Raw genomic sequence first — 25,629 nt, forward strand, 5'->3', positions numbered from 1 at the left:
TCTGATTCTGATTGATCGCCTGAAACTCCTTCCCCCAGCCTAAGAGGAACAGGCCTAGTCACGACACCATTTTAGGTTGCATCAATAAAAGTACAGTTTCAACATCATGGGAAGTAATAGCTCCACTCTAGAAATAGTAGTGGGCAGTAGTACAAGGATTGGTAGTTATGTAGTGGTGGAAGGAATAGTATGTAGTAGTAGTAGTACATAAGAACATAAGAGGTGCCATGCTGGATCAGACCAAGGGTCCATCTAGTACAGCACTCTGTTTACACAGTGGCCAACCAGCCATCAGCCAGGGATGGACAAGCAGGACATGGTGCAACAGCACCCTCCCACCCATGTTCCCCAGCAACTAGGGCACACTGGCTTATTGCCTCGAATACTGGAGATAGCTTGCAACCATCAGGGCTAGTAGCCATTGACAGCCTTCATCTCCAGGAATTCATCCAACCCCCTTTTGAAGCCATCCAGATTGGTGGCCATCACTACATCTTGTGGTCGTAATTTAACTATGCACTGTGTGAAGAAGTCCTTCCTTTTATTTGTCCTGGATCTCCCCCCACCCCCAATCAGTTTCATGGGATGACCCTGGGTTCTAGTAGTAGTAGTAGTAGTAGTAGTAGAAGAAGAAGAAGTGGGGCAGTGGTAAAAGAAGTGGTAGAGCTACCAGCTTTTTGTAACATCTGGCCAGATAAAGAGATCTGGAGATCTTGAATGCTTTCACATTTTCTGTGATCTTTTTGTTTGGTCTAATAAACGTATTACACCAGCCTTCCTCAACCTGGGGTGCTCCAGATGTGTTGGGCTGCACCTCCCAGAATGCCCCAGCCAGCTGGCTGGGGCATTCTGGGAGTTGTAGTCCAACACATCTGGAGCGCCCCAGGTTGAGGAAGGCTGCATTACACTAATATGAAATTATGATAAAGGCCAACATGGGCACCTTTGTTTATGGAATGACTTGGACTGTACAATAATAATAATAACAACAACAACAACAGCAATAATAGTGATCAGCAGCTTACTTAAAGGTGAACATAGACTTTTTTTTAAAAAAATGAACTTTTTCATTTAAAGTTCAGCTGGAGATGTACCTTATGCCACGGGTTATGCCTGATATCCAAACTGTGCACCATCGGGGTATGTTTCCGTAAGACGCCGATTTCTTCCCCCGCCTTTTTCAACTGATTCCAGCTCAAGTCCAAATGCTTCAGCTTGTTGAGTCCCCTAATGCCCTCCAGGGTGATGACATGGTTATGGCTGGCATCAAAATACTCCAGGTTTGGCTGCAACGCAGGATCAAAGGTGAAGGTGAATGTTTACCAAAGGGTCAGCAGAGATTCTTTGGAACACTATGGATTGTGATGAAGCTGTATTAAAAAGCTGAACGGTTATAGCCATGATTATAACTATATGAAAAAGCCAGGATTATTAGCCAGGATTACAGCTGTCAACAAATGTAGCCATGATCCCCAATTCCTCCTGTGCAACAAGGTTTTGTCTCCATAGGTTTCCCCATCAAGAAATCCTTTTCGCTTTCTTCATTTTACATACAGAGTTTAGTGGCTGATGGGCTTCTATGGGCTGGTTCAGACATAACACTGCACCATGAGAAGGAGCCTAGGCAAACCATTTCAAGAAGGATGCAGACAAGTTGGAGTGTGTTCAGAGGAGGGCAATGAGGATGACTAGGGGTCTGGAAACTAAGCCCTATGGGGAGAGACTGAAAGAACTGGGGGCATGTTTAGCCTGGAGAAGAGAAGATGGAGGGGAGACATGATAGCACTCTTCAAATACTTGAAAGGTTGTCACACAGAGGAGGGCCAGGATCTCTTCTCGATCCTCCCAGAGTGCAGGACACGGAATAACGGGCTCAAGTTAAAGGAAGACAGATTCCAGCTGGACATCAGGAAAAACTTCCTGACTGTTAGAGCAGTACGACAATGGAACCAGTTACCTAGAGAGGTTGTGGGCTCTCCCACCCTAGAGGCCTTCAAGAGGCAGCTGGACAACCATCTGTCAGGGATGCTTTAAGGTGGATTCCTGCATTGAGCAGGGGGTTGGACTCGATGGCCTTGTAGGCCCCTTCCAACTCTGCTATTCTATGAGGGCGTTCTCCCCTCTCTTCCTCCGGCACGGCCACAAAGCGTTCAAACGCTTCAGCTTCCGTTTCAGTTTCTCCACAGCTCGCTGCATCATCTGAACACAGACAAGGGCCACAGCTAGACCTAAGGTTTATCCCGGGATCATCCAGGGTTCGCCCCTGCCTTAGCACTGGATCCCCTGTGTGTCACCTAGGTGAACAGGTTTGACCCCTGGACGATCCAGGGATAAACCTTAGGTCTAGCTATGGCCAAACTGTGGTTAGTCTTAACTGTGGTAAGTGGCAATAAGTCAACAGGTTTATGAAGGTGGCTTCTTTCCACTAACCATAGTTAAGATTATTAACAGTTTGTCCAGGTCAACGACGTTGGGGGGGTGGGGAGCAATCTACTTGCAGCTTCCAACTCCTCAGCCCAGCCTTAAATTTAATTTTTAACGAATGTGCTGTTCCTAAAGAGCTAAACCTGGATGCTTTTGGTCTTACCAAGTGGTAGACGTCATCTAAGCAAGTGAATTCGTTAAAGCTGACGATAAGCTTGCGCAGACCAGTAAGCTTGGAGATGTCTCGGAGTTTGCTCAGCCTATTCCCGTGCAGGTTCAGAACCTACGTTGAAAAAGAAGTGGGGAATCGCTTATTTGTCCATAGTATTTATGGGTAACAACGCTCTGAATAGATGAACAACGTTAAACACAACACTGCCGTTCATCAAATAAAATTCACTCCCCAAATATGAAAGGCCATTAAAATCTGCTTAAGGAACAGCGGAAGTATCGATACATCAGAACCCACACAGGCGAGCGCCCCTATCGGTGCTTCCACTGTGGCAAAGGGTTCAACTGGGTGCTCAGGTCTGGTGAAACATCAGACGGCCTACTCAGTCCCACCATCTTCACAGGCACGCTTGGTGGGAACATGGGAGAGGGCCTTCTCAGTGGCTGCTCCGGTGCTCTGGAACTCTCTTCCCGGGGAAGCTAGGCTGGCTCCCTCCTTGATGGGCTTTCAGAAGCAGGCTAAAACTTTTTTGTTCAAGCAGGCCTTTGGAGAATAATCCAGCCCTCCATCTATGTTAATGTCTTATGATTTTGTTGTGTATTTTTTAATTGTTTATGGTTTTGTTTCCCTCCCCCCCCCCCATGTATATTTTAAACTTTGTAAGGCCGCCTTGAGGCCCAGCATTGGGCAAAAGGCAGGATACTACTACTACTACTACTAATAATAATAATAATAATAATAATAATAATACTCCGGGGCAAGTGCAGAGATGGCCCGCATGGTGAGCTGTCGTCAGTCTAGGTCCATTTTTAATAAACAAAGGCGTGAAACAACAATGCCTCTAGCATGTACTGTAAATGACTCAATGGTTTGAAAAACCTTAAACTGTATATTCATTTATTGTGCTTTTTATATTGTATTTGGTATTTGTGTTTTTTAAATTGTTGGTTGTTTTTATGCTCTTCGTGGTTTTTAATTTTTGTGAACCGCCCAGAGAGCTTCTTCAGCTATTGGGCGGTATAAAAATGTAATAAATAAAATAAAATAAATAAATAAATAAATAAATAAATAAAATACATCATGCAAACTCATAACAATTCCAGACGCCAAAAGGTGGAGATTAATAGGACTATTGGACCACAGCGGAGGGGCGGGGGTGGGGTGGGGACAAGCAGAACGCACCCACCCAAAAGAAATAAAAACGATTTGTAAAAAGTGGCATAGCTAGAATAAAGAGGAAAAAAGCAAAAAATACGGATCATTTACCTCTCAAAATGAAGACTGACATTGCCTTCAAGGTTCCTTCTTAAAAGAATTTCGGTAAAAACTAGGCTGCTTGATAGCTTAGATGAACCAACTAAAAATCTTTTGATCAGATAAAAAAGTGTCCCCAATTAATCAAAGTGCAATCCTCCCTTACACCAGTAGTGGGAGGGGGGGAAATCTCCACTAGTGTGGTGTAGTGGTTAGAGTGTTGGACTGGGAGTCGGGAGATCCAGGTTCTTGTCCCCACTCGGCCATGGAAGCCCACTGGGTGACTTTGGGCCACTCACAGACTCTCAGCCCAACCTACATCACGGGGTTGCTGATAATAATAATAATAATAATAATAATAATAATAATAATAATAATAATATACCGCCCCATAGCTGAAGCTCTCTGGGCAGTTTACAAAAGTTAAAAACAGTGAACATTAAAAACAAATATACAAAATTTAAAACCATAAAAACCATAAAATACAAAAAACACAACAGACAATATCTGTTTAAAACAACTATTCTGGGGTCAGTTAAAAAACTCAGCATATGCTGTTTAATGCCTGGGAGAAAAGTCTTGACCCGGTGCCGAAAAGATAACAATGCTGGCACCAGGCGAGCCTCATCGGAGAGATCATTCCATAATTGAGGGCCCACCACTGAAAAGGCCCTCTCCCTGGTTGCCTCCTCCGAGTGTACGGGTAGGTTCAAGTTACAGGAAGCCAGATTCTGGCTGGACATCAGGAAAAACTTCCTGACTGTTAGAGCAGTGTGACAATGGAACCATGACCTAGGGAGGTCGTGGACTCTCCCCCACTAGAGGTCTTCAAGATGTATGCTGGACAGCCATCTCTCAGGGATGCTTTACGGTGGATTCCTGCATTGAGCAGGGGGTTGGACTCGATGGCCTTAGAGGCCCCTTCCAACTCTACTATGATTCTATGATCATTGGGCAGTTCCATGTTTAAATAGAACCTGTGTCACATTGGGCTCTGAAAAGCTCTCCCACAACCATCGTCCAAAACTGCACCCTCCTGGTCCTCCTCAATCTCATTCTTGCTCGTGCCCGTCTGTCAATCCCTCACCTGCCCAGAGGAGGGCAAGGAGATGAGTACACTGCGCTCAACATCTAAGGTCCTCCTCCGAGTGCCTACCCTGAGGGAAGCTTGGAGAATGGCAGCCAGGGAGAGGGCCTTTTCAGTGGTGGCCCCTCAATTATGGAATGATCTTCCCGATGAGGCTCACCTGGCGCCAACCTTGTTATCTTTTCGGCGCCAGGTCAAGACTTTTCTCTTCTCCCAGGCATTTTAACAGCATTTAACAACGTTAAGTTTCGTTTTTAATGGACCCCAGAATTGTTGTTTTTAAATGGATAGTGTTGTTTTAAACTGTTTTTATGTTTTTTTAATTTTTGTATACTTTTAATGTTTACTATTTTTAATTGTTGTAAACCGCCCAGAGAGCTTTGGCTGTGGGGCGGTATATAAATGTAATAAAATAAATAAATAAATAAAAATAAATGAGCTAAGACAACACACACACACACACACACACCAAGTCTGCCAAACTTCAAGGGACAAGGCGAATTTGTCCCATCACTGGCACGCAGCACTACGTTGCTTTGATTCTGTAATAACAACACATAACAGAAGCAACTCACCATGATCTGACTGTAAATGTTGGCCTTTGCAACCGCCAACACGGTTTTTTCATCCAAACAAACGATTTTAGGCTTGGGCTTAACTACAGGCTCCATGCTTAAAACTTCGTCGTCGCGCTGCAGGTCCCGAGACGACACAAAACCGGCCACGTTTCTCCTTCCTTCCTCCCCGATCACATTGCTGAGTGAGGAGAACAGAGCCTCCACTTTGAGCTACACAAAAGAGCCGAAGATGTTTCCCCCACCCCGCCCAACAGTTTGTTAAAATACAGCAGGAGACAAAAATCTAAAGCGTCTTTCATTGCAACACTTAGCAGGATCAAAAACCTTGGATTTACTCTTGACTGGGCAGCTCTTCACAAATTAACTTGGGGCCAAGGCAGGTATGTTCACCAAAAAGAAGTGATGTGCCGGCGTTTTGAACTCTCTGTTAATGTACGTGTGTCTCTGACATAAAAGCAAATCTACTGCTGTTATCCTCCAGACGCTGGCCGGCTCTTCCAACTGGGGGGCTGTCTATTTGTGGGCAAAGCACCACCGTGGCTGCGAATCTGCGCTGCGTCGGTTATATGACACAGCTGCAGGTTCGCAGCCCCGCAGGGCTTTCCCATGAAGTTGCACAGAGAAAAAGTCAGGGACTCACCCTGACTTCTTCTGTGGGAGCAAGGTCACCCCAGCTCTTCCGCTGTCTGACCTTGCTCCATGGCTGATCCAGGGGGTGGTGGTCCTGGTGGAAGGCAACCAGTGATTGGTCACCGGAAACCAGGAAGGCGGGGCAGCTCCAGTACCTAGATGACCACCAGAAACCCCGCACTCCCTGCTTGGCATCGGGATTACCTGACGTCACCCTGGTAAGTAAAACCACAGGGGTTTGGGGGGAAGCGGCACCAACTCGGCGCCGTGAAGACAGCCCCCGGGCACCTCTTCCTTTCCTTCCTCTCCCTCTGCTGCCGGGGAATGAAGTGCTAGGGAAGGGGGAGAAATGGTGCACTTCACCTTTTAATTCTGCACTTCTGAACCACTATGGCAGAGACAGACCATCTTTGGGGGCCTGTAGGCACATTTGGCAAATTGAGAAACTGTCCTGGACACCCCACACTGCGGCTGCCATGGGAGGCATAGCTAGTCACAAAGGAAAAGTAAGACTACACCAGTACTCCTAGGGGGGACCATATTACACCAACTTTAAAATCACTTCACTGGCTGCCAATTAGTTTCCAGGCGAAGTATAAAGTGTTGGTGATCACTTTTAAAGCCCCACATGGTTTTGGGTCCAGGCAACCTGCGGGATCGCCTTCTCCTGTACAATCCGCCCAGCACACTCAGGTCCTCTGGGAAGAATTTACTCCAGTCAGTCACAACTAAGCTGACAACTGTTACCCAGAGGACCTTTTCTTCTGCCGCCCCCAGACTGCGGAATGGCCTGCCGGAAAAGATTCGTCGGCTTAATAGTCTCTCCGTATTTAAGACAGCCATAAAGACTAGTCTCTTCTGGCAAGCCTACCCAGATGAATTTTAAACCTAAGAATTTTAAGATGCTGTGATTGTTATTTTAACATTTTATTGGTTTTATGTGCTCTTCTAACCAGTTTTATGTATTATATTGTATTTAATGTTGTTCCCCGCCTTGATCCAGAGAGACATGTGGGTAATAAATAAATAAATTATTATTATTATTATTATTATTATTATTGAGCCCCAACATAACCACTCATTTGACCCCGCAATTTAAAGTCCCCCTCTCTTGTTTCCCTTCTATTTTTTTGATTGCTGGGCACACTGTAGTCATAGGCATCAATGTACTTGCTGCCCACCATCATTATTTCCTAAGAACGTCTCTGAGCTCCATGTGTAACCCAGAGGCATTCATAGGAAATGAAGAAGGCAGCAGCTGGAGGCCCTCACTGGCTGGCATTATGGGAGTTGCAGTCCCCAACACATCCAGAGGAGGCCGGTTGGAGAAGGCTGAATAGTCCGGCACCTTTTTCAACCATGTAACCTTGGCCTTGAATAGAACAGTTACTCTGTTCTAGTGGCTTACAAAGCCCTATGAAGAGAGACTGAAAGAACTGGGCATGTTTAGCCTGGAGAAGAGAAGATTGAGGGGAGACATGAGAGCACTCTTCAAATACTTGAAAGGTTGTCACACAGGGGAGGGCCAGGATCTCTTCTCGATACTCCCAGAGTGCAGGACACGGAATAACGGGCTCAAGTTAAAGGAAGCCAGATTCCAGCTGGACATCAGGAAAAACTTCCTGACTGTGAGAGCAGTACGACAATGGAATCAGTTGCCTGGTGAGGTTGTGGGCTCTCCCACACTAGAGGCCTTCAAGAGGCAGCTGGACAACCATCTGTCAGGGATGCTTTAGGGTGGATTCCTGCATTGAGCAGGGGGTTGGACTCGATGGCCTTGTAGGCCCCTTCCAACTCTGCCATTCTATGATTCTATGATTCTATGCTTGTGGGTTCCCAGTCAACAGCAGGTTGGCCACTGAGTGAACAGAAGGCTGGACTAGATGGACCCTTAATCTGATCCAGCATGGCTCTTCTCATGTTCTTGGGCTAACATCATGGTAACTCTACAAGTGAAGCCACAGTGAACATCTCCATGAGCCCTTAGCGTTGAACATGCCGCTAGCGAACAGGAAGTTCGTACCAATGTGATGTACTCAAACTCAACGACGTACTCTGGCAAAACCAGCTCGTGATCAAACACAAACCACTCACACTGTCGGAGGTTGCAATCGCAGTTCTTGAACTCCACAGAAGAGCAGACTTCTGGAGCTATAGGAAAGAACAAGAAGGTTGATTCCCTGATGGTGCTTACTTTGAGCTGGGTAACATGATGCTTCCTAGAACTACTAGTTGTTGTTGTTGTTTTACTAGAGCCTTGGGTGCAAAATAGAGCCTCGTGTGGTGCAGAGTGGTAAAGCGGCAGTTACTGCAGCCAAAACTCTCCCCACGGCCTGAGTTCGATCCCAGCGGAAGCTGGTTCTCAGGCAGCCGGCTCAGGTCGACTCAGCCTCCCATCCTTCCGAGGTCGGTAAAATGAGTACCCAGCTAGCTGGGAGAAAGGTAACCGCGACTGGGGAAGGCAATGGCAAACCACCCCACTACAAAGTCTGCCAAGAAAACGACAGCAAAAGAAGGCGTCCCTCTAAGAGTCAGCAATGACTCAAGTACTTTGCACGAGAGGTTCCTTTCCTTTTTCCTGGGTGCAAAATAGTGGCTGGTGAGGGACATACACTTAGAATTATGGAACAGGGTACCTCTATGCACGTGCTTAGCCTAGGAATTTATTTTAGTATCAAAACTGAGCTTTTAACATACATCTCTAGTCCTGATTTCCCCCTAAACACACTCTGAAATTTGGGCCTCTCCCTCCCAATGTTATTTTTGGAAGGGACAAAGAAAATAACATTGGGAGCTGCAAGGGGTCAAAATTAGCTGCAAGGTATTTTCGACCTCTTTAGTAGCTTCATCCCATGTGCTTGTTTTCCTTAAATTATCCCCTACAGCGTTTAGCTGTTGTTGTTGCTAGCTAAATCACACTCCAAGCGGCAGCGCTCCTAAGATCCTTTGCATACCAGGAAATGGGTTTAAGGGGGGAAATGTAAAAAATCAACGGATGGCCCAATCCGATTCAAATTTGGTATGCTTAAAGCTCTCCTTAATATCTATTACTGTGCCAATTTTGATGTCTCTATCTTTAAAACTTACGCAGATGTAAGCCTTTGTTTAATTTTTCTTTAAACATATCAAATCCTGCTCCTGCGCCCCCAGTGGCCGCTCTGAAAACAACAAATGATTCGCTCCAAAAGTAGTAACAAAATAGGTTGGTTCTTTTGCCTTTGAAGCACAATTAAAGCAGGATGCCTGGGAGTACTGCACAGTCAAAGCAGATTATAAACTGGAAAACTTCAGAGTACTTCACAATAAAAGCAGATTATAAGATGGAAAACTTTGCACACAATTCGTAGTGATTGCACAGTATAACACTGGTGTGATAAAGCTCCCTGTGGTAGCTGCAGAAACCATTTTAGAACCCCATAGCAGCTACCGGGGGGGGGGGGGAATGCAGCCTGCGGTGGGTGGGGGTCCGGGGGAGCAAAGGTGGGCCCTAGATCTCCCAGAGTTGCCCAGCCCAGCCCTAAGATTTCTCCATTTTAGCAACCTTGTTTCAGAGGAGGTTTCAACCTGGTATTCAGAGGAGGGCAACCAGGATGATCAGGGGTCTGGAAACAAAGCCCTATGAAGAGAGACTGAAGGAATTGGGCATGTTTAGCCTGGAGAAGAGAAGATGGAGGGGAGACATGATAGCACTCGTCAAATACTTAAAAGGTTGTCCCACAGAGGAGGGTCAGGATCTCTTCTCGATCTTCCCAGAGTGCAGGACACGGAATAACGGGCTCAAGTTAAAGAAAGCCAGATTCCAGCTGTTAGAGCAGTACGACAAACTTCCTGACCCTTAGAGCAGTACGACAATGGAATCAGTTACCTAGGGAGGTTGTGGGCTCTCCCAAACTAGAGGCCTTCAAGAGGCAGCTGGACAACCACCTGTCAGGGATGCTTTAGGGTGGATTCCTGCATTGAGCAGGGGGTTGGACTCGATGGCCTTGTAGGCCCCTTCCAACTCTGCTATTCTATGATTCTACAGGAAAATCCCCACCTTTTCGTTGTCACTTTTATTAAATAGTAGGGGTGTCAGGGCCCCTTGTCAACCTACTGTAAATCACCAAGAGAACTACCCAGGATGTAAGAAGAGCCCTGGGGCACCTGGCTACTAAAGGTTCATCCAGGGCCACGTAAGACATTTTGCTGCCTGAAGCAAAGCACCAGATGCCCGCCCCCGCCGTGCTAGGGCCAATACTTTCAAAAGTGCTGCTGCACAACCAAGACATCAACTCCTGGCTTCATCTTCTCCCCTAAATCTTGCCAAACGGTAGGGCCAGCCTACCTAGGTCCATCTATTCTGATGATACCAAGCCCTGACTGGGGCAGATCATACCCCTAAGATAAGTTAGCCTGCAAGAAAAATGTTGCTCCAATCCTAAAATTTATAGTATTGAGTTCCCCTCCTTCAACTTTCCAGAGCATCAGGACAGAACATGGCCTTATGCACACAAACCAAAGAACAGCGGTTTGAGCTGAGGCTCCATGTGTGTGATTGGAGCTCCCTCTAGTGGGTACTCACACACTGATACTTTCTTTTCGGGTTGGGGGAAAGTTATCTTTTCTCTTCTGTGCTTAAGAAACGTCTGCACTGGAGTCCCCAGGCAATTTAAGACTTGTAGTCATGCTCGCAAGATTCTTGTGATAATACGTTTTTAATCACCAAGTGTAACGCTGGCAAGATGAGGAAGAATTACACATATAAAAGACTCCAAAATCCATAGTGAGGCAACCAAATATGTACAAAATTGTGGGCAAGCTTTCGAGACGTCCAGTCTTCATCAGGAAAAATATTACAAAAAAGCAGGGTGGGGGGAGCTGGGAGGAAGAGGAGGAAAACCTGGCTGAGTTGATTTTGAAGTAATAAAGACTGCATGACCAGTCTTAAGATGGAATGGAGGATGAGGCACAGGACTTCACCACATGATGCTAACATCCTGCATCCTTCTGAATTTTTGCGGGAATAAGAACAGCTCCTTTACACGGGTGGATACGTGCTTTGATTCGGGAAATACCTTTCTATGCGTTTCATTTTACAACCACTAGATGGTGGTGTGGTTGTAGCGCAACTCCAACATTTCACAGGAAAGAATTGTGCTTTGAAATCTTCGTTATCGGGTTTTCCTTGATCTTTTTGAAAGCGAAATAAAGTTCAAAAACTGCAGATGCCATGGAGGCTGATGTTGTCGTGAAAAGGACCCGCAAACTTCTGCGAGTGACCAATCATGAGCATGCAATAAAAGGAGTCCACAGACTTAAATATAAACTCTACTAAGCGACCTGCAGTTTTCAGTTTATACCTACAACTGTTGGGACAAACATAATGGCTGATACCTCCATTTTTTGAAAATATAAAATCCAGTAGTTACATGGATTTGTCTCCTATTGGTCTACGCATTTAAATTTCCATCGCCATCTGAAGAATTCATAAATGGTAGAGATTTCTCAGGCTTTGTATTGGATTAAGGCTCATGATGAAGATAAAATGAAATGGGCAGATGGCCGGCTATCCATATGCTGAGAATGGGAAACTTCTGGCCCACAGACCAGATATAATCCATGAGGTTTCTCCATCCAGTCCATGAGCTTCTTCCCCAGGATTTGCCCTTCTCCCAGCTCTTATCTCTGATGATCAGCTGCTGAACAGAGATAAGAGTGTTTCCCTGCAGGGGAGAGGGGAAGAAGCTATTGGATGATTTATTCTTGCTTACTTTTGTGGCTTGTTCTGCAGAGGTGTCTCCGGTTTACTTGTGAGTAGACATGTTGCTCATGCTTGCTTCTGAGCAGGCATACAAAGGCTTGGTTCTTGGGAAGCTACATAAAAATGCTGCCGAGTGATTCAGTCCTTCTTATGTCTGAGTAGACATGCAGAAGCTTTGTTCTATTTATTTCTGGGTAGGCTGAGAGCTTCATCACACCTACCCATTTCCCTAGAATTATCCCATAGCGTATGAAAGCTGTCGTTGTTGTTAGCTCCATCACACCAACATTATACATCCATCTCCGCCCTGCTCCGGTGCGTGCCCTGGGAAGGGCTGGGCCGGGCTCCGCAGCGCTCGCTTGGGGGCTGCCGAGGTGGCCGAGTGGCCCTACTCCTCGTCTTCCTGCTCTGGCGCGCACCCCGGGAGGGCTGGGCCCGCTCCGGGCTCCACAGCGCTCGCTTGGGGGTTGCCGAGGGAGGCGGCTGGGCAACTCTGCTCCTCATCATCCTTCCATGCCCCCAGTGGCCGCTCGGAGACCAACAAAAGAATCACACTTTCCGCGGATCAAAATACGTAGCTATTTTTTGGGGAAAAGCACAATCAAAGCAGGACACATCGGAGTACTTCACTGAAACAGCAGATTATAAGGTAGAAAACATCTGAGTCCTTTGCATGCAATTCCCAGTGATTGCACAGTATAACGCTGGTGTGATAGAGCAGTGAAAATCAGTAATAATTTCATGCCACCCGGCCTACTCTGCTTTTGGCCCTAACTACTTTGACTCTACACATGCAGCGGTCATGCACAGAAATACTTGCAAGTATGCACTTGCTGCTTCCTTACGTGTGGACGTGCTTACAGGGAGGTGACAATGCTAACCGCCCAGACAATTATTATTAATTATTATTAATATTTATTTATATAGCGCCATCAATTTTCATGGTGCTATACAGAACAAAATAAAACAAAATACAACTTCAGCTATTGGGTGGTATAGAAATGTAATAAATAAAATAAAATAATAATGCATTTTGGTTTCGTTTCCTTCAATCTCCAGGGTCAAATGTCCCTGATAAAGCTCTAGTATGAAAGAAGGATCTCTGGCTAGAGCTGCTAACTCACGCTTTGGTTTCTCTTGATGAGGCAGAGCCCCAGTGCTGGCTATGCAGGAGGCGTATTGGGAGGGTCTGCGTGGCCGGTAAACAGAATTGATCCCAGGATACTTGCTCTGGATAACTGGATCCATATTATGAGCTGGAGCGCTGAGTCCAAGAAAGACTTTTGCAATTACGAGTTTCCCTAAGAAAGGAAAAGAGAAAAGAGGTTCTTGTTTACAAATGCAACACATTGGCTCAGTTCAGACAACACATTGGTCAATGCAGTGGGGAAACTCCACTCAACAGTTGAGTTTCATGGGGGTTCTCCGCACACAACATGTTCTAACTCCACCGCTGTGTGACTGTGGGCTACAGTGGAGAAGAGTAAAATCCATCACGATGTTTGATTGACGGTTCCTCCACCCTCTCTCCTCCTCTGGTTCTCCCAATGGTATCCCATCAGCCATTGCTGCAAAACCCCAATCCTGGCAGCTCTCTTAAGAGTGGCACTTGCTCCTTTTGCCACTCTCGCCAGGGAACTCTGTAGACAGTGGGAAAAGTCAACTTAACACAATGGAAAACTCCATGGAGCCCGCCACACTAAACAATGGTTGTGCAGGAACTCTCTTCTGCACACTGTGGATATTCAACAGAGAGTGTTTTCCAAAAAAAACCCTCTACCGTGGGGTGGTGTTTTCTCACCAGACAACAAATTTCTCAACGGTGGTGTAAAAAGTCTACTGTGGTGTTCTAAAACCATCAGTGAGAAACGTGTCGTCTAAACAGAGCCACTGAGATCCCACTTAAGCACCAGTGGATTATTCCAGACGACTCAAGCTAACGAAACAAAGCTACACATTAAGCAGGGGTGGGCAGAGAGTAGAACTTCAGCTGTTTTGGACTTCAACTCCCAGCATTCCAGACACTGGCCATCTTGGCAGGGGCTCCTGGGAGTTGGTCCCAAATATCTGGAGATCTACCTTCTGTCCATCCCTGATCCCATAGGCATCGTCTGTTCCCAAGTGAATCTTCCCATGTGTTAACATCACAATGAAAAGCCCTTCTCTGGGTGCCACCCAGTCACAGGTTAGGTGGGTGGCGACCAGAGAAAGGGTCTTTTCTGTGCTGGCACCCTGAGCCATTGTCCGACAACAGTTCAAAATATATCTCAGCCGCCTGCAGTATGAGAAACGGCCAGCTGTTCACTGCATGGTGCATTAGTGCATGTACACAAAGGTGTGCATCGGAGAGAAGGCACTTCTCCCAACACTGCCCTGACATCCTTAGAAATTTAACTTCTACTAGGGGTAGAGACAAAGCTGTGACTTACAACGGATAGGGGGCAGCTGGAATACATCAGCCTGCAGGTATAACATGTCACCCACCAAGCATGGCCAGCTGTGTATCAAAGAATCATAGAATAGCAGAGTTGGAAGGGGCCTACAAGGCCATCAAGTCCAACCCCCTGCTCAATGCAGGAATCTACCCTAAAGCATCCCTGACAGATGGTTGTCCAGCTGCCTCTTGAATGCCTCTAGTGTGGGAGAGCCCACGACCTCCCTAGGTAACTGGTTCCATTGTCATACTGCTCTAACAGTCAGGAAGTTTTTCCTGATGTCCAGCCAGAATATGGCTAACTTGAGCCCGTTATTCTGTGTCCTGCACTCTGGGAGGATCGAGAAGAGATCCTGGCCCTCCTCTGTGTGACAACCTTTCAAGTATTTGAAGAGTGCTATCATGTCTCCCCTCAATCTTCTCTTCTCCAGGCTAAATATGCCCAGTTCTTTCAGTCTCTCTTCATAGGGCTTTGTTTCCAGACCCCTGATCATCCTGGTTGCCCTCCTCTGAACACACTCCAGCTTGTCTGAATCCTTCTTGAAGTGTGGTGCCCAGAACTGGATGCAATACTCTAGATGAGGCCTAACCAGGGCTGAATAGAGAGGAACCAGTATCTCATGCAATTTGGAAGCTATAGTTCTATTAATGCAGCCCAAAATAGCATTGGCCTTTCTTGCAGCCCTATCGCACTGTTGGCTCCTATTCAGCTTGCGATCTACAACAATTCCAAGATTCTTCTCGTTTGTAGCATTGCTGAGCCAAGTATCCCCCATCTTGTAACTGTGCCTTTGGTTTCTATTTCCTAAATGTAGAACTTGGCATTTATCCCTATTAAATTTCATCCTGTTGTTTTCAGCCCAGCACTCCAGCCTATCAAGATCCCTTTGAAGTTTGTTTCTGTCTTCCAGGGTATTAGCTATCCCACCCAATTTTGTGTCATCTGCAAATTTGATAAGCGTTCCCTGCACCTCCTCGTCCAAATCATTAATAAAAATGTTGAAGAGCACTGAGCCCTGCGGTACCCCACTCGTTGCCTCTCCCCTATCAACTCTCTCCCTGTATTATGCCCTGTCAACTCCCAGGGCATAATACAAGTTTGTTGTTGCATTTGTTGTTGATGAGTTTTCTGACTATCCCAAGATAGGCAGCAAAACCAGAAGGCTTACCAAGCCCTTGGTGTGCCACCAAAAATGACGATCGGGGCACATGGCTATTTGGACTTGGCTTCATTAACCCATCTTCCCTTGGCTGTTCCTTGCCTTATTACAGCAGCCCTCTATGGATTTCAGCTTCAGCTACTGCAGGCCCAATAGATGGAACTCGCCTACTTCAGTGGCTTGGCAATGGATCCCACCGCTGACAACAGACTGCAGGAAATACACTCCCCATGGGCTACTTCCACTAGTAGCATACTAACTTATATAAGCCAAGCCTGTTGCTTTTGCAGCTGAAAAAAAAGCTTTTGCTTGACTAGAAAAATGACTCTTAAAAGTATCCACGAACGCTTAGAGAAGCTTCTCTTTACCGTGCCTGAACAGATCCTCAGAGTCCCCGTTACTTCTGACTTGCTTTTGCAAATATTCGATTCTTGGGCATTCACAGATACTTAGGCTATTTGAGAGCAGAACGGCTTCTTCACCTCCAGATGCCTAAAAAGAGCAAAAAAATCAAGTCTATCAGATTCATCACCCCATAAGGCTCTCTCTAAATCCAAGGCCCCATTATGACAGGCCTTCAATGCCCACACTAGAGGCCTTCAAGGGGCAGCTGGACAACCATCCGTCAGGGATGCTTTAGGGTGGATTCCTGCATTGAGCAGGGGGTTGGACTCAATGGCCTTGTAGGCCCCTTCCAACTCTACTCTTCTATGATTCAAGCAAGCCTAAGGACAGACCTGTTTTCCTTGGACTATAAATTATTATTATTATTATTATTATTATTATTATTATTATTATTATTTATTTATATAGCACCATCAATGTACATGGTGCTGTACAGAGTAAAACAGTAAATAGCAAGACCCTGCCGCATAGGCTTACAATCTAATAAAGTTGTAGTAAACAATAAGGAGGGAAAGAGAATGCAAACAGGCACAGGGTAGGGTAAGCAGGCACAGGGTAGGGTAAAACTAACAGTATAAAGTCTGCACAACATCAAGTTTTAAAAGCTTTAGGAAAAAGAAAAGTTTTTAGTTGAGCTTTAAAAGCTGCGGTTGAACTTGTAGTTCTCAAATGTTCTGGAAGAGCGTTCCAGGCGTAAGGGGCAGCCGAAGAAAATGGACGAAGCCGAGCAAGGGAAGTAGAGGCCCTTGGGCAGGCGAGAAACATGGCATCAGAGGAGCGAAGAGCACGAGCGGGGCGATAGTGTGAGATGAGAGAGGAGAGATAGGAAGGAGCTAGACCGTGAAAAGCTTTGAAGGTTAACAGGAGAAGTTTATATTGGACTTTATTAGGTGCCATTGTGCATATAGTACTAATTATTTTTTTTATCATATTTAGTGGGGGAGGGTTAGCATTACATTTTGTTGTACAATGCCTTGGAAGGGTTTACTCTAAAAGCCAGTGTGGTGTAGTGGCTAAGGAGATCCTGGTTCTAGTCCCCACTCGGCCATGGAAGCTTACTGGGTGACTTTGGGCCAGTCACAGACTCTCAGCCCAACCTACTTCACAGGGTTTATTATTATTGCATTTATATCCCGCCTTTTTTCCTCCAAGGAACCCATGGTGGCATATGTAATCTTCCTCCTCTCCATTTTATCCTCACAACAACAACCCAGTGGCTAAAGTGTCGGACTGGGAGTTGGGAGATCTGGGTTCTAGTCCCTACTCGGCCACAGAAACCCAGTGGGTGACTTTAGGCCAGGCACAGACTCTCAGCCCAACCTACCTCACACGTAAGAAGTTTTGTTTTAACATGGAGTGGGGAGGAGGAGATGGACTCAAGTCACAAGATCCCCTCATCTGCGTACAGTCGTAGGAATGCTGAACCGTGGAAGATTTCTGAATACGAAGATCATAATTCAGACAAAATGCTCTAAGATGTCAAAGTAGGAAAAGGTCGCTTCTAAACTTCCAGTTACCTTTTTGGTTTCCTGGAAGCCTTCCTCTATCACTTGGATCAATTGTTTTTTCTTCAAGGACGCTTCAGCAGGAGATATATAGAAAAGATAGTCCAGCATCTTCTTGTAATTTCTGGAGAAAGAGAGAGAAAAAGAACTCTAAATAGTGGGCATAAGAATGGATGCCCTGCCTCATAATAGCTGTCTTGCTGGATCAGATCAAGGTCCATCTAACCCACAACAGAGTCTCCAACAGGAGCAACCCACATGTGAGGACCTTCCCTCTCATTTGTTCTTGGCATCTGGTACACCACAGGTATACTAAACCTGAGCTTGAGATTATTGTTTAGTAAGCGGCAGTTACTGCAGCCGAAACTCTCTCCACGGCCTGAGTTCGATCCCGGCGGAAGCTGGTTCTCAGGCAGCCGGCTCAGGTCGACTCAGCCTTCCATCCTTCCGAGGTCGGTAAAATGAGTACCCAGCTAGCTGGGGGAAAGGTAACTGCGACTGGGGAAGGCAACGGCAAACCAACCCGCTACAAAGCCTGCCAAAGCAGGCGTCCCTCTAGGAGTCAGCAATGACTCAAGTGCTTGCACGAGAGGTTCCTTTCCTTTCCTTCCTATCATGGTTAATCGTGGATGATAACATCAACTGCGCCACATCTTGTGGTAGCTCATTCCATACATAAACCGCCCAGAGAGCTTCGGCTATGGGGCGGTATATAAATTTAATTAATAAATAAATAAGAAGCTCCATATGTGCAAATGTGTATAACAGGGCATGGGCACAGTGGGTTGTTAAGTATCTGAAAAGTAATACTTGCTTAGTCATTAAAATTGTGTCTGTATGGCTATCTCAGGGTTAAACAGAGAAAGACTATCTGTGTGCAATTACCTTGAGATAGAAGCTGTACTGGGAACCTTGCCAGGATTCTAAGATATCATGGTGTTAATGATATGAATATACCAAAGATCCTTGAGGCTGGGTTAGCCTAATCACAGCTGTATGTAATGTAGATAAGAACTGTGTAGATGTGTATATAGTTTCTCAGTTTTGTAAAATGGAACTGAACTGAACTGAACAGGACTGCACAGAAGCCTGAAGTGAATAAACTAGCTCTGCTAAGTAAGGCTTGCATGGTGTGCATTTGTTTCTGAGCACGGACAGAATCCCAGAGAGAAAAGTTCTGGCAAACCCAACATGGGTGTATGTGTTCTTGTCGTTGATTTTAAAAACAGCTTTGGAAGGGAATGATTTTGAGAAGAAAAACAGCAGGTGGGGTGCTTTCTCTAGTATCTCTACCCATCATAAGAACAACTCAAGAACGTAAGAAGAGCCCTGCTGGAACAGTGCAAGAGTCCATCTAGTCCAGCACACTGTTCACACAGTGGCCAACCAGCTGTCGACCAGGGACCAAGAAAGCAGGACACAACCTCCCGCCCATGTTCCCCAGCAACTGGTGCACACAGGCTTACTGCATTGGATACTGGAAGAAGCACACAGCCATCAGGGCTAGGAGCCATTGATGGCCTTTGAATCTCTCCATTCAAACTTGCCCACACCAAATGGCTCCTCTTCTCCCTTTCCCCACCACTGCTCTGCTCAATATCATCCCTCCCAAAGATGGACAAGCATCTGTCAGGGATGCTTTAAGGTGGATTCCTGCATTGAGCAGGGGGTTGGACTCGCTGGCCTTACAGGCCCCTTCCAACTCTATGATTGTATGATTCTATGTTTCTTTTTTAAACAGCGTGCATGAGACACATAAGCATTCCCTCTTGGGAGTCAAAATCAGAGGCCCTGCCTTGGTTTCTCCCCACTATCTGAGGGATGGCAGAAGCTTACCAGAAGAAGGGCCTTTTCAGTGGTGGTGGCTCAACTTTGGAGTACTCTTCCTAGAGAGGCCTGCCCGGCGCCTACTCCAATCTCTTCACAGTACCATAGGAACATATGAAGTTGCCTTATACTGACTTAGCTGGACAAAATAGCACACTCCCCAACTCAAACAATCATAACAAGACACAACATCACACCAAAGTGTATTTTTTAAAAAAAGTTCAAACATACACAACAAAATATGCAGAAGAGTTCTAAATAAATGTACAAATAAACTATATGAAATACCGTATAAAAACGAATATATATAACAAATGATGTAGCCGAGTTTCCTGCATTTGGGGAAATCACTCTGATCAGTACACCCAGGGTCAGCAATGGATGAGTCTCACTGTGGTGAGAAGAATAGGAGTTGACATGCTTTGGGCTTACATATTCATTCCCTCCCAGGGCCTTCCCAGACCTACCTCAGAATCCGTGTGGGAGGAGCAGCCAGCCCACGCTAGAAGTAGCGCAGGCTGTCGCTCCTTTCCACACGTCAGACGTGACGGGGAAAGGAAAGCCCCGTCGCGTCCTCCATTTTTAAAAAAAGTAAAAGGGGCCATGTGCGCAGGAGCGCACCTACAAAAAGGTAAGTTGTTTTTTTAAAAAATAAAGGGTTCCCCGCTCCCCCCTGCCCCTGATTTCCCCCCCACAATGTCTGATGCCCCCCCGCTCACCCGCCCCCCCCACTTGCCCATCCGCTCGCTCGTCCGCTCACTGCCCCCGCTCGCAATGTCCGATGCCCCCTCCGCCCCCGATCTCCCCACCCTGGCTTCGCTCTCCCCCCCCCCCCATCACTCCTGTCGGGTCCGCTCTTTCCCCCCTGGCCCCCATCACCCCCCTCCCCCCAATTCCCTCGCCCCAGCCCAATGGGCACAGCACTCCTATGAAGTGCTGTGCCCAGTGCGCAGCTTCTCCTGGCTACTCGCGAGTAAGCGAGCAGCCGGGAAAAGCTGCGGAATCTGCTAGACTTTCCACAGCCCTGTTCTCAGCCCGGGGCTGCGGAAAAACCAGCCCAAAAGTGGTGCCGGTTATCCCAGGCCAAGAGAGGGTTTAGACCAGCCTGACCCCGGGATCCCCTGTGCACCATCTGCACGCACAGCAGGGAGCCTGGGCATAGCACTGGGATAAACCCTCGTCTAGGAAGGCCCCCGGTCTCCCTCCCTTTATCCTGTGCAAATTTCTCTTCCTTTTTTTTCATGGTTTGCTTTAACCATAGTGAAATTTTCTGCCATGATGTAATATTTAAGCTAACTGGATTTCAGTGCAACAAGGGCTGGCCAGCCCACTTCAAACCCTGGTTTCAAACCCTGGTTACCAAGGGCAATCTTGGTTACAATTTGCAAAACTCAGTGGGTGGGATCCAAACTTAAGAGCTTTTCTACACATAGAAAAACTCCCACAGGCTTACCTGGGCTTTCGCCCTCTGCAGTCTTTCCACATTCGTGACATGTTGCTTTATATGCAACCACATGATTTTGAATTAAAAACTTCCCTTCTCGGAAAGGCTCCAGTGTATTTAATGAGACAATGACATGTAGTGGTGGAGAGATCCCACAATATTCCAGATAATACATTATCTCTGGGGTTTTTTTGGTGTTTTTTTAAAGTGTGGTTCCCCTGGGGATAACACGGGAGACTTCCTGGAAGTTGACTATGTCATGTAATGGACCCACAAACTTCTGTTAGTGGCCAATCACGAGCATGCAATAAATCACTCATTTAGAGAAGCTCTTAGAGTAGCCCTATTCAAATCAATGGAACTTGAACTAATTATGACTAACCTAAGTCACATTCATTTCAATGGGTCTCCTCTGGATCCAACCCATTATCTATCTTGCTGTCATATCATTCTTCCATGAACATTCTTTAAAATCCACTCACTTACATTGACTCGTTTAAATCTTCTTTGTCCATAAAGTCTTGGAACTTCTCCTCGAATTTCAGCCTCAACATCCGGTTGTGCACCCTAATGACTCGATTTACTTTCACTCCCGTGATGCCGTAGGGTTTGAAGTCCCAGGCACAAAATCGGGCTAGAATTAGCTCATAGCAGGAATTAAACCTATGGTCAGGAAAATAGAAGACTTTGAGTCCATGAGATTCCCTCTTTCCTCCCTAAAACAGAGGTGGAGAGCCACAGCCTGGGGGCCAAATCTGACCCCTGAAGAGACCAAGTCTGGCCCTTTGGGGTTCTCCAGAAAGCAGCACCCCTTTACCCCAAACCCCCATTCTAAAAGGTTGAAATGCCTCTCCTAAGGCAGTAAGACTTTTAAGCTAACATATTCATGGCACTGATTTTTGTACCCACCCATTTTATGTTTGGCCACGCCCACCACTTGAATGCATTTTCAAGAGCAGTTGAAGCTAGGGTGACCTTATGGAAAAGGAGAACAGGGGCTCCTGTATCTTTAACAATTATATAGAAGAGGGAATTTCAGCAGGTGTCATTTTTATGCAGGCAGCACCTGGTGAAATTCCCTCTTCATCACAACAGTTAAAGCTGCAGGAGCTATACTAGAGTGACCAGATACAAAATAGGGCAGGGCTCCTGCAGTTTTAACTGTTGTGATGAAGAGGGAACTTCAGCAGGTGCTGCATGCATACAAATTACACCTGCTGAAATTTATTTATTTATTTATTGCATTTCTATACCGCCCAATAGCCAAAGCTCTCTGGGCGGTTCACAAAAAAATTCTCTTTTCTATGCCACTGTTAAGAATACAGGAGCCCTGTCCTCCTTTCCATATGGCCACCCTACTGTCAACTTCATCAGATGCATGGAGTGTTAACCTTAAATTGGCCATGAGGTCAATGGATTTCCGCTCCATACGGCTAAATCTAGTACCTTCTATTGGAATAATTTCCATAGCGGTAGCCATGTTAGTCATATACATGTTTAAAGCCCTGCAACTCCCAGAATTCCCTAGCTAACAAGGCTGCAGGAGCCTTGCCCTCTTTAGCTACAGTGACCAGATACAAAAGAGGGCAGTGCTCCTGCAGCTTTAACTGTTGTGATGAAGAGGGAATTATCACCAGGTGCTGCGTGCATACAAATGACACCCGCTGAAATTCCCATTTCTATACTTTTAAAGATACAGGAGCCCCGTCCTCCTTTCCATATGGTCACCCTAGATGAAGCTCACCATGTGTTCTACTGCTGGGCTACAGCCCCTCCCATCCTGGTTTGAGTGATCGCTATAAACCACAACTGCAAACCAGATCTAGATATTGGCATATTTGGGTACTATACCTATTAAAATAAAGCAGAGGAAAACACCAACATGCTACATATTAATGTTTTCAAACATCTCAAAACAGCTGTACCAGACATCGCTCGGCAAGCCTTCTTCGAAGCGCGTGTTTCCCACTGTTTCCAGCTCCGTAAGCAAAAACTGCACTGCCAAATTGCTGCTTTTCTTCTTCTTCTTGACTTCTACTTGGTAAATTGCTTCAATCCTGCAACAGAACATGTCTCAGTTGGAAGGACAACGTTCAGTAACCAACACAAAGCACCGAAAACAGCACAGAGGGATACGGCAAGCTTTGTACACTCACTGGGGCTCAAGCTATGATCACTAGCGTGTGTGTAAGGTGGGTGTGGGTGGCCGGCCTTTACAGGGAGATCCCAGTCCAGGCACCTGTCCTAGGGTGACCCTGTGAAAAGGAGGACAGGGCTCCTGTATCTTTAACAATTGCATTGAAAAGGGAATTTCAGCAGGTGTCATTTGTATGCGCTGGTGAAATTTCCTCTTCATCCCAACAGTTAAAGCTGCAGGTGCCCTGGCCTCTCTTAAATCTGGTCACTCTAGTATAGCTCCTGCAGCTTTAACTGTTGTGATGAAGAGGGAATTTCACCAGGTGCTGCATGCATACAAATGACTCCTGCTGAAATTCCCTTTTCTATGCAACTGTTAAAGATACAGCAGTCCTGTCCTCCTTTTCATGTGGTCACCCTACCTGTCCTGAATTTTCAGCTTTCATTGAAAGAAAAATGACGATATCCAATGTTGGGAGCTGGCAAGTATTAACACACCACTAGGGTGACCATATGAAAAGGAGGACAGGGCTCCTGTATTTTTAACAGTTGCATAGAAAAGGGAATTTCAGCAGGTGTCATTTGTATATATGGGGAACCTGGTGAAATTTCCTCTTCATCCCAACAGTTAAAGTTGCAGGTGCCCTGGCCTCTCTTAAATCTGGTCACTCTAGTATAGCTCCTGAAGCTTTAACTGTTGTGATGAAGAGGGAATTTCACCAGGTGCTGCATGCATACAAATGACACCTGCTGAAATTCCCTTTTCTATGCAACTGTTAAAGATACAGCAGCCCTGTCCTCCTTTTCATATGGTCACCCTACCTGTCCTGAATTTTCAGCTTTCATCGAAAGAAAAATGACGATATCCAATGTTGGGAGCTGGCAAGTATTAACACACCATGCCAGCAGGAAAGACCGCTGCTCCCACATCACATGAACCAGTGAAGTACTCTCAGCACCAGCATTTAACTGAACCTGCCAAGTTCTTCCTAATGAACATCAATTTTTGGTTGAGTCAATCATAAATTTGGAGGCAATACTTATTATTATTATTATATTATTATTATTATTTACATTTATATACCGCCCCATCGCCAAAGCTCTCTGGGAAGTTTACAAAAGTTAAAAACAGTGAACATTAAAAAGAAATATACAAAATTTAAAACCATAAAAAGCATAAAATATGGAAGCTAAGGCGTCTTTCCACTGCTTTGCATGTGTAAGTGATTCCAGTTCTTGTTCCATTCCTCCCCCAGGATCTGGAACATCAAATTTACTGTAGTCAAATCATCATGACGCCGCTTCGTAAAATGTACGTACTCGTCTAGTTTTTTATTCCAGAAATTTATCCTCCTTTTGAGAGCGTCTAATTTATGCTGAAACCGCTGCTCAGGACGGGATTCCTCCGGGGCGTCATCCGGACTCTCAGCTTCCTCATCCGATTTTTCGCATTCAAAGTTTCGGCTCGAAACCGCTTTGCTAGCGTGTATTTTGCCAGATGCCTGCAGTTCTGCCAGTTCGCGCTCCAGCTTTTAAACAAAACGACAAAACGCAACTGGGGCTCAGCCACAGCTCGTGAGACAGAATGTGGGCACGTTGCGTGGGGAGATGGAAGGAATGAAACAAATCAATCGGTGAAATAAATCAATGGGTGAAAATGTGGCAGCACTTAGGGCCATAATACACATTATGTCAAGAATGCTTTTTTAAAAAATGCCACTTCATTTATTTTTCCTAGAAAGAACAACTACATGAGACCCTGATAGGGATGACCGTACACAAGGAGAGAGATTTAATCTTTTCCTCGCCACTCCACTTGAATAAAATTGTAATGGGGAGAGGTGCTTCAGTGGGAAAAGAGTGTGGAGAGGACTCATAGGATTCATAGAATCTTTGAGTTGGAAAGGACCACAAAGATCCTCCAGTCCAACCCTGTGCAATGAGCAGGAAAACCAATTAAACCATCCACGAGAGGTGGCTGGCCAGCCTCTTTTTTAAAAAACCCAGAGATGGAGAACTCACAACCTCCGTTGGAAGACTGTTCCACAGATCTTACTGTCAGGAAGTTTTCCCTTATATTTAATTGGAATCTAGGTAGCTGTAACTTACATCCATTATTTTGGGTCCTCATTTCTGTGGCCAAGGAAAATAGTTCTTGACCATCCTCCCTGGGCCCTGTCTACACGCCGTACTGAAGGCGCATGCATGCGCCCCCAGTACGACCCCAAAACGATGGTGTAGACGGCAGCTCAGAAGAGATGGACGCGGCGGCGGCTGGGGAACTGGCCGCGTCCTTGCCGCTGCCGCCTCCCCGCCAGCCTCCTGCTGCCGGGGTAAGAACGACCCGGGTCAGAGAGCTCGGCTTCCGCTTCTGCCGAGCTCTCCGACCCGGCTCGCTCTTACCCCGGCAGCAGGAGGCCGGCGGGGAGGCGGCAAGGAGGCAGCCGGTTCCCCAGCCGCCGCCTCCTCCGTCTCTTCTGGGCTGCCGTCTACACCATCGTTTTGGGGTCGTACTGAGGGCGCATGCATGCGCCTTCAGTACGGCGTGTAGACAGGGCCCCTGTTTCCCCCTTGTATGTACCTGAACACAGCTAACGTATCTCCCCTCCCTCCCTCCTTGTGTGCTGCAGTCATGATCTCAATTGGAGCCTCATGAGGATGCTTTTTCTAGAAAAAAAACAAGGGACCCCTGCCAAGACTGCATCATAAGAACCTAAGAAGTGCCCTGATGCTGGATCAGACCACGGGTCCATCTAGTCCAGGACTCTGTTCACACAGTGGCCAACCAGCCATCGGCCAGGGGCCAACAAGGCTGGACATGGTGCAACAGCAC

The 25,629-nt window shown here is 46.3% G+C and overlaps 1 protein-coding gene across 1 annotated transcript in view; it reads right to left on the minus strand.

Annotated features, from left to right (window-relative positions):
* LRRC9 (leucine rich repeat containing 9) overlaps nucleotides 1-25,629 on the minus strand; it is an 88,794-nt gene that overhangs the window by 47,162 nt on the left and 16,003 nt on the right. Inside the window, exons 9-18 of the mRNA XM_063147672.1 lie at nucleotides 24,117-24,325; nucleotides 22,586-22,717; nucleotides 21,147-21,323; nucleotides 17,402-17,513; nucleotides 15,848-15,971; nucleotides 13,010-13,186; nucleotides 8,169-8,296; nucleotides 5,513-5,725; nucleotides 2,588-2,707; nucleotides 1,095-1,286 (exon numbers count right to left, since the gene is read on the minus strand). Coding sequence (XP_063003742.1) covers nucleotides 1,095-1,286; nucleotides 2,588-2,707; nucleotides 5,513-5,725; nucleotides 8,169-8,296; nucleotides 13,010-13,186; nucleotides 15,848-15,971; nucleotides 17,402-17,513; nucleotides 21,147-21,323; nucleotides 22,586-22,717; nucleotides 24,117-24,325 — 1,584 coding nt within the window. The remainder of the gene's footprint in view (nucleotides 1-1,094; nucleotides 1,287-2,587; nucleotides 2,708-5,512; nucleotides 5,726-8,168; nucleotides 8,297-13,009; nucleotides 13,187-15,847; nucleotides 15,972-17,401; nucleotides 17,514-21,146; nucleotides 21,324-22,585; nucleotides 22,718-24,116; nucleotides 24,326-25,629) is intronic.

This window comes from Elgaria multicarinata, chromosome 2 (genome assembly GCF_023053635.1).
Source record: "Elgaria multicarinata webbii isolate HBS135686 ecotype San Diego chromosome 2, rElgMul1.1.pri, whole genome shotgun sequence".
Lineage (NCBI taxonomy): Eukaryota > Metazoa > Chordata > Lepidosauria > Squamata > Anguidae > Elgaria > Elgaria multicarinata.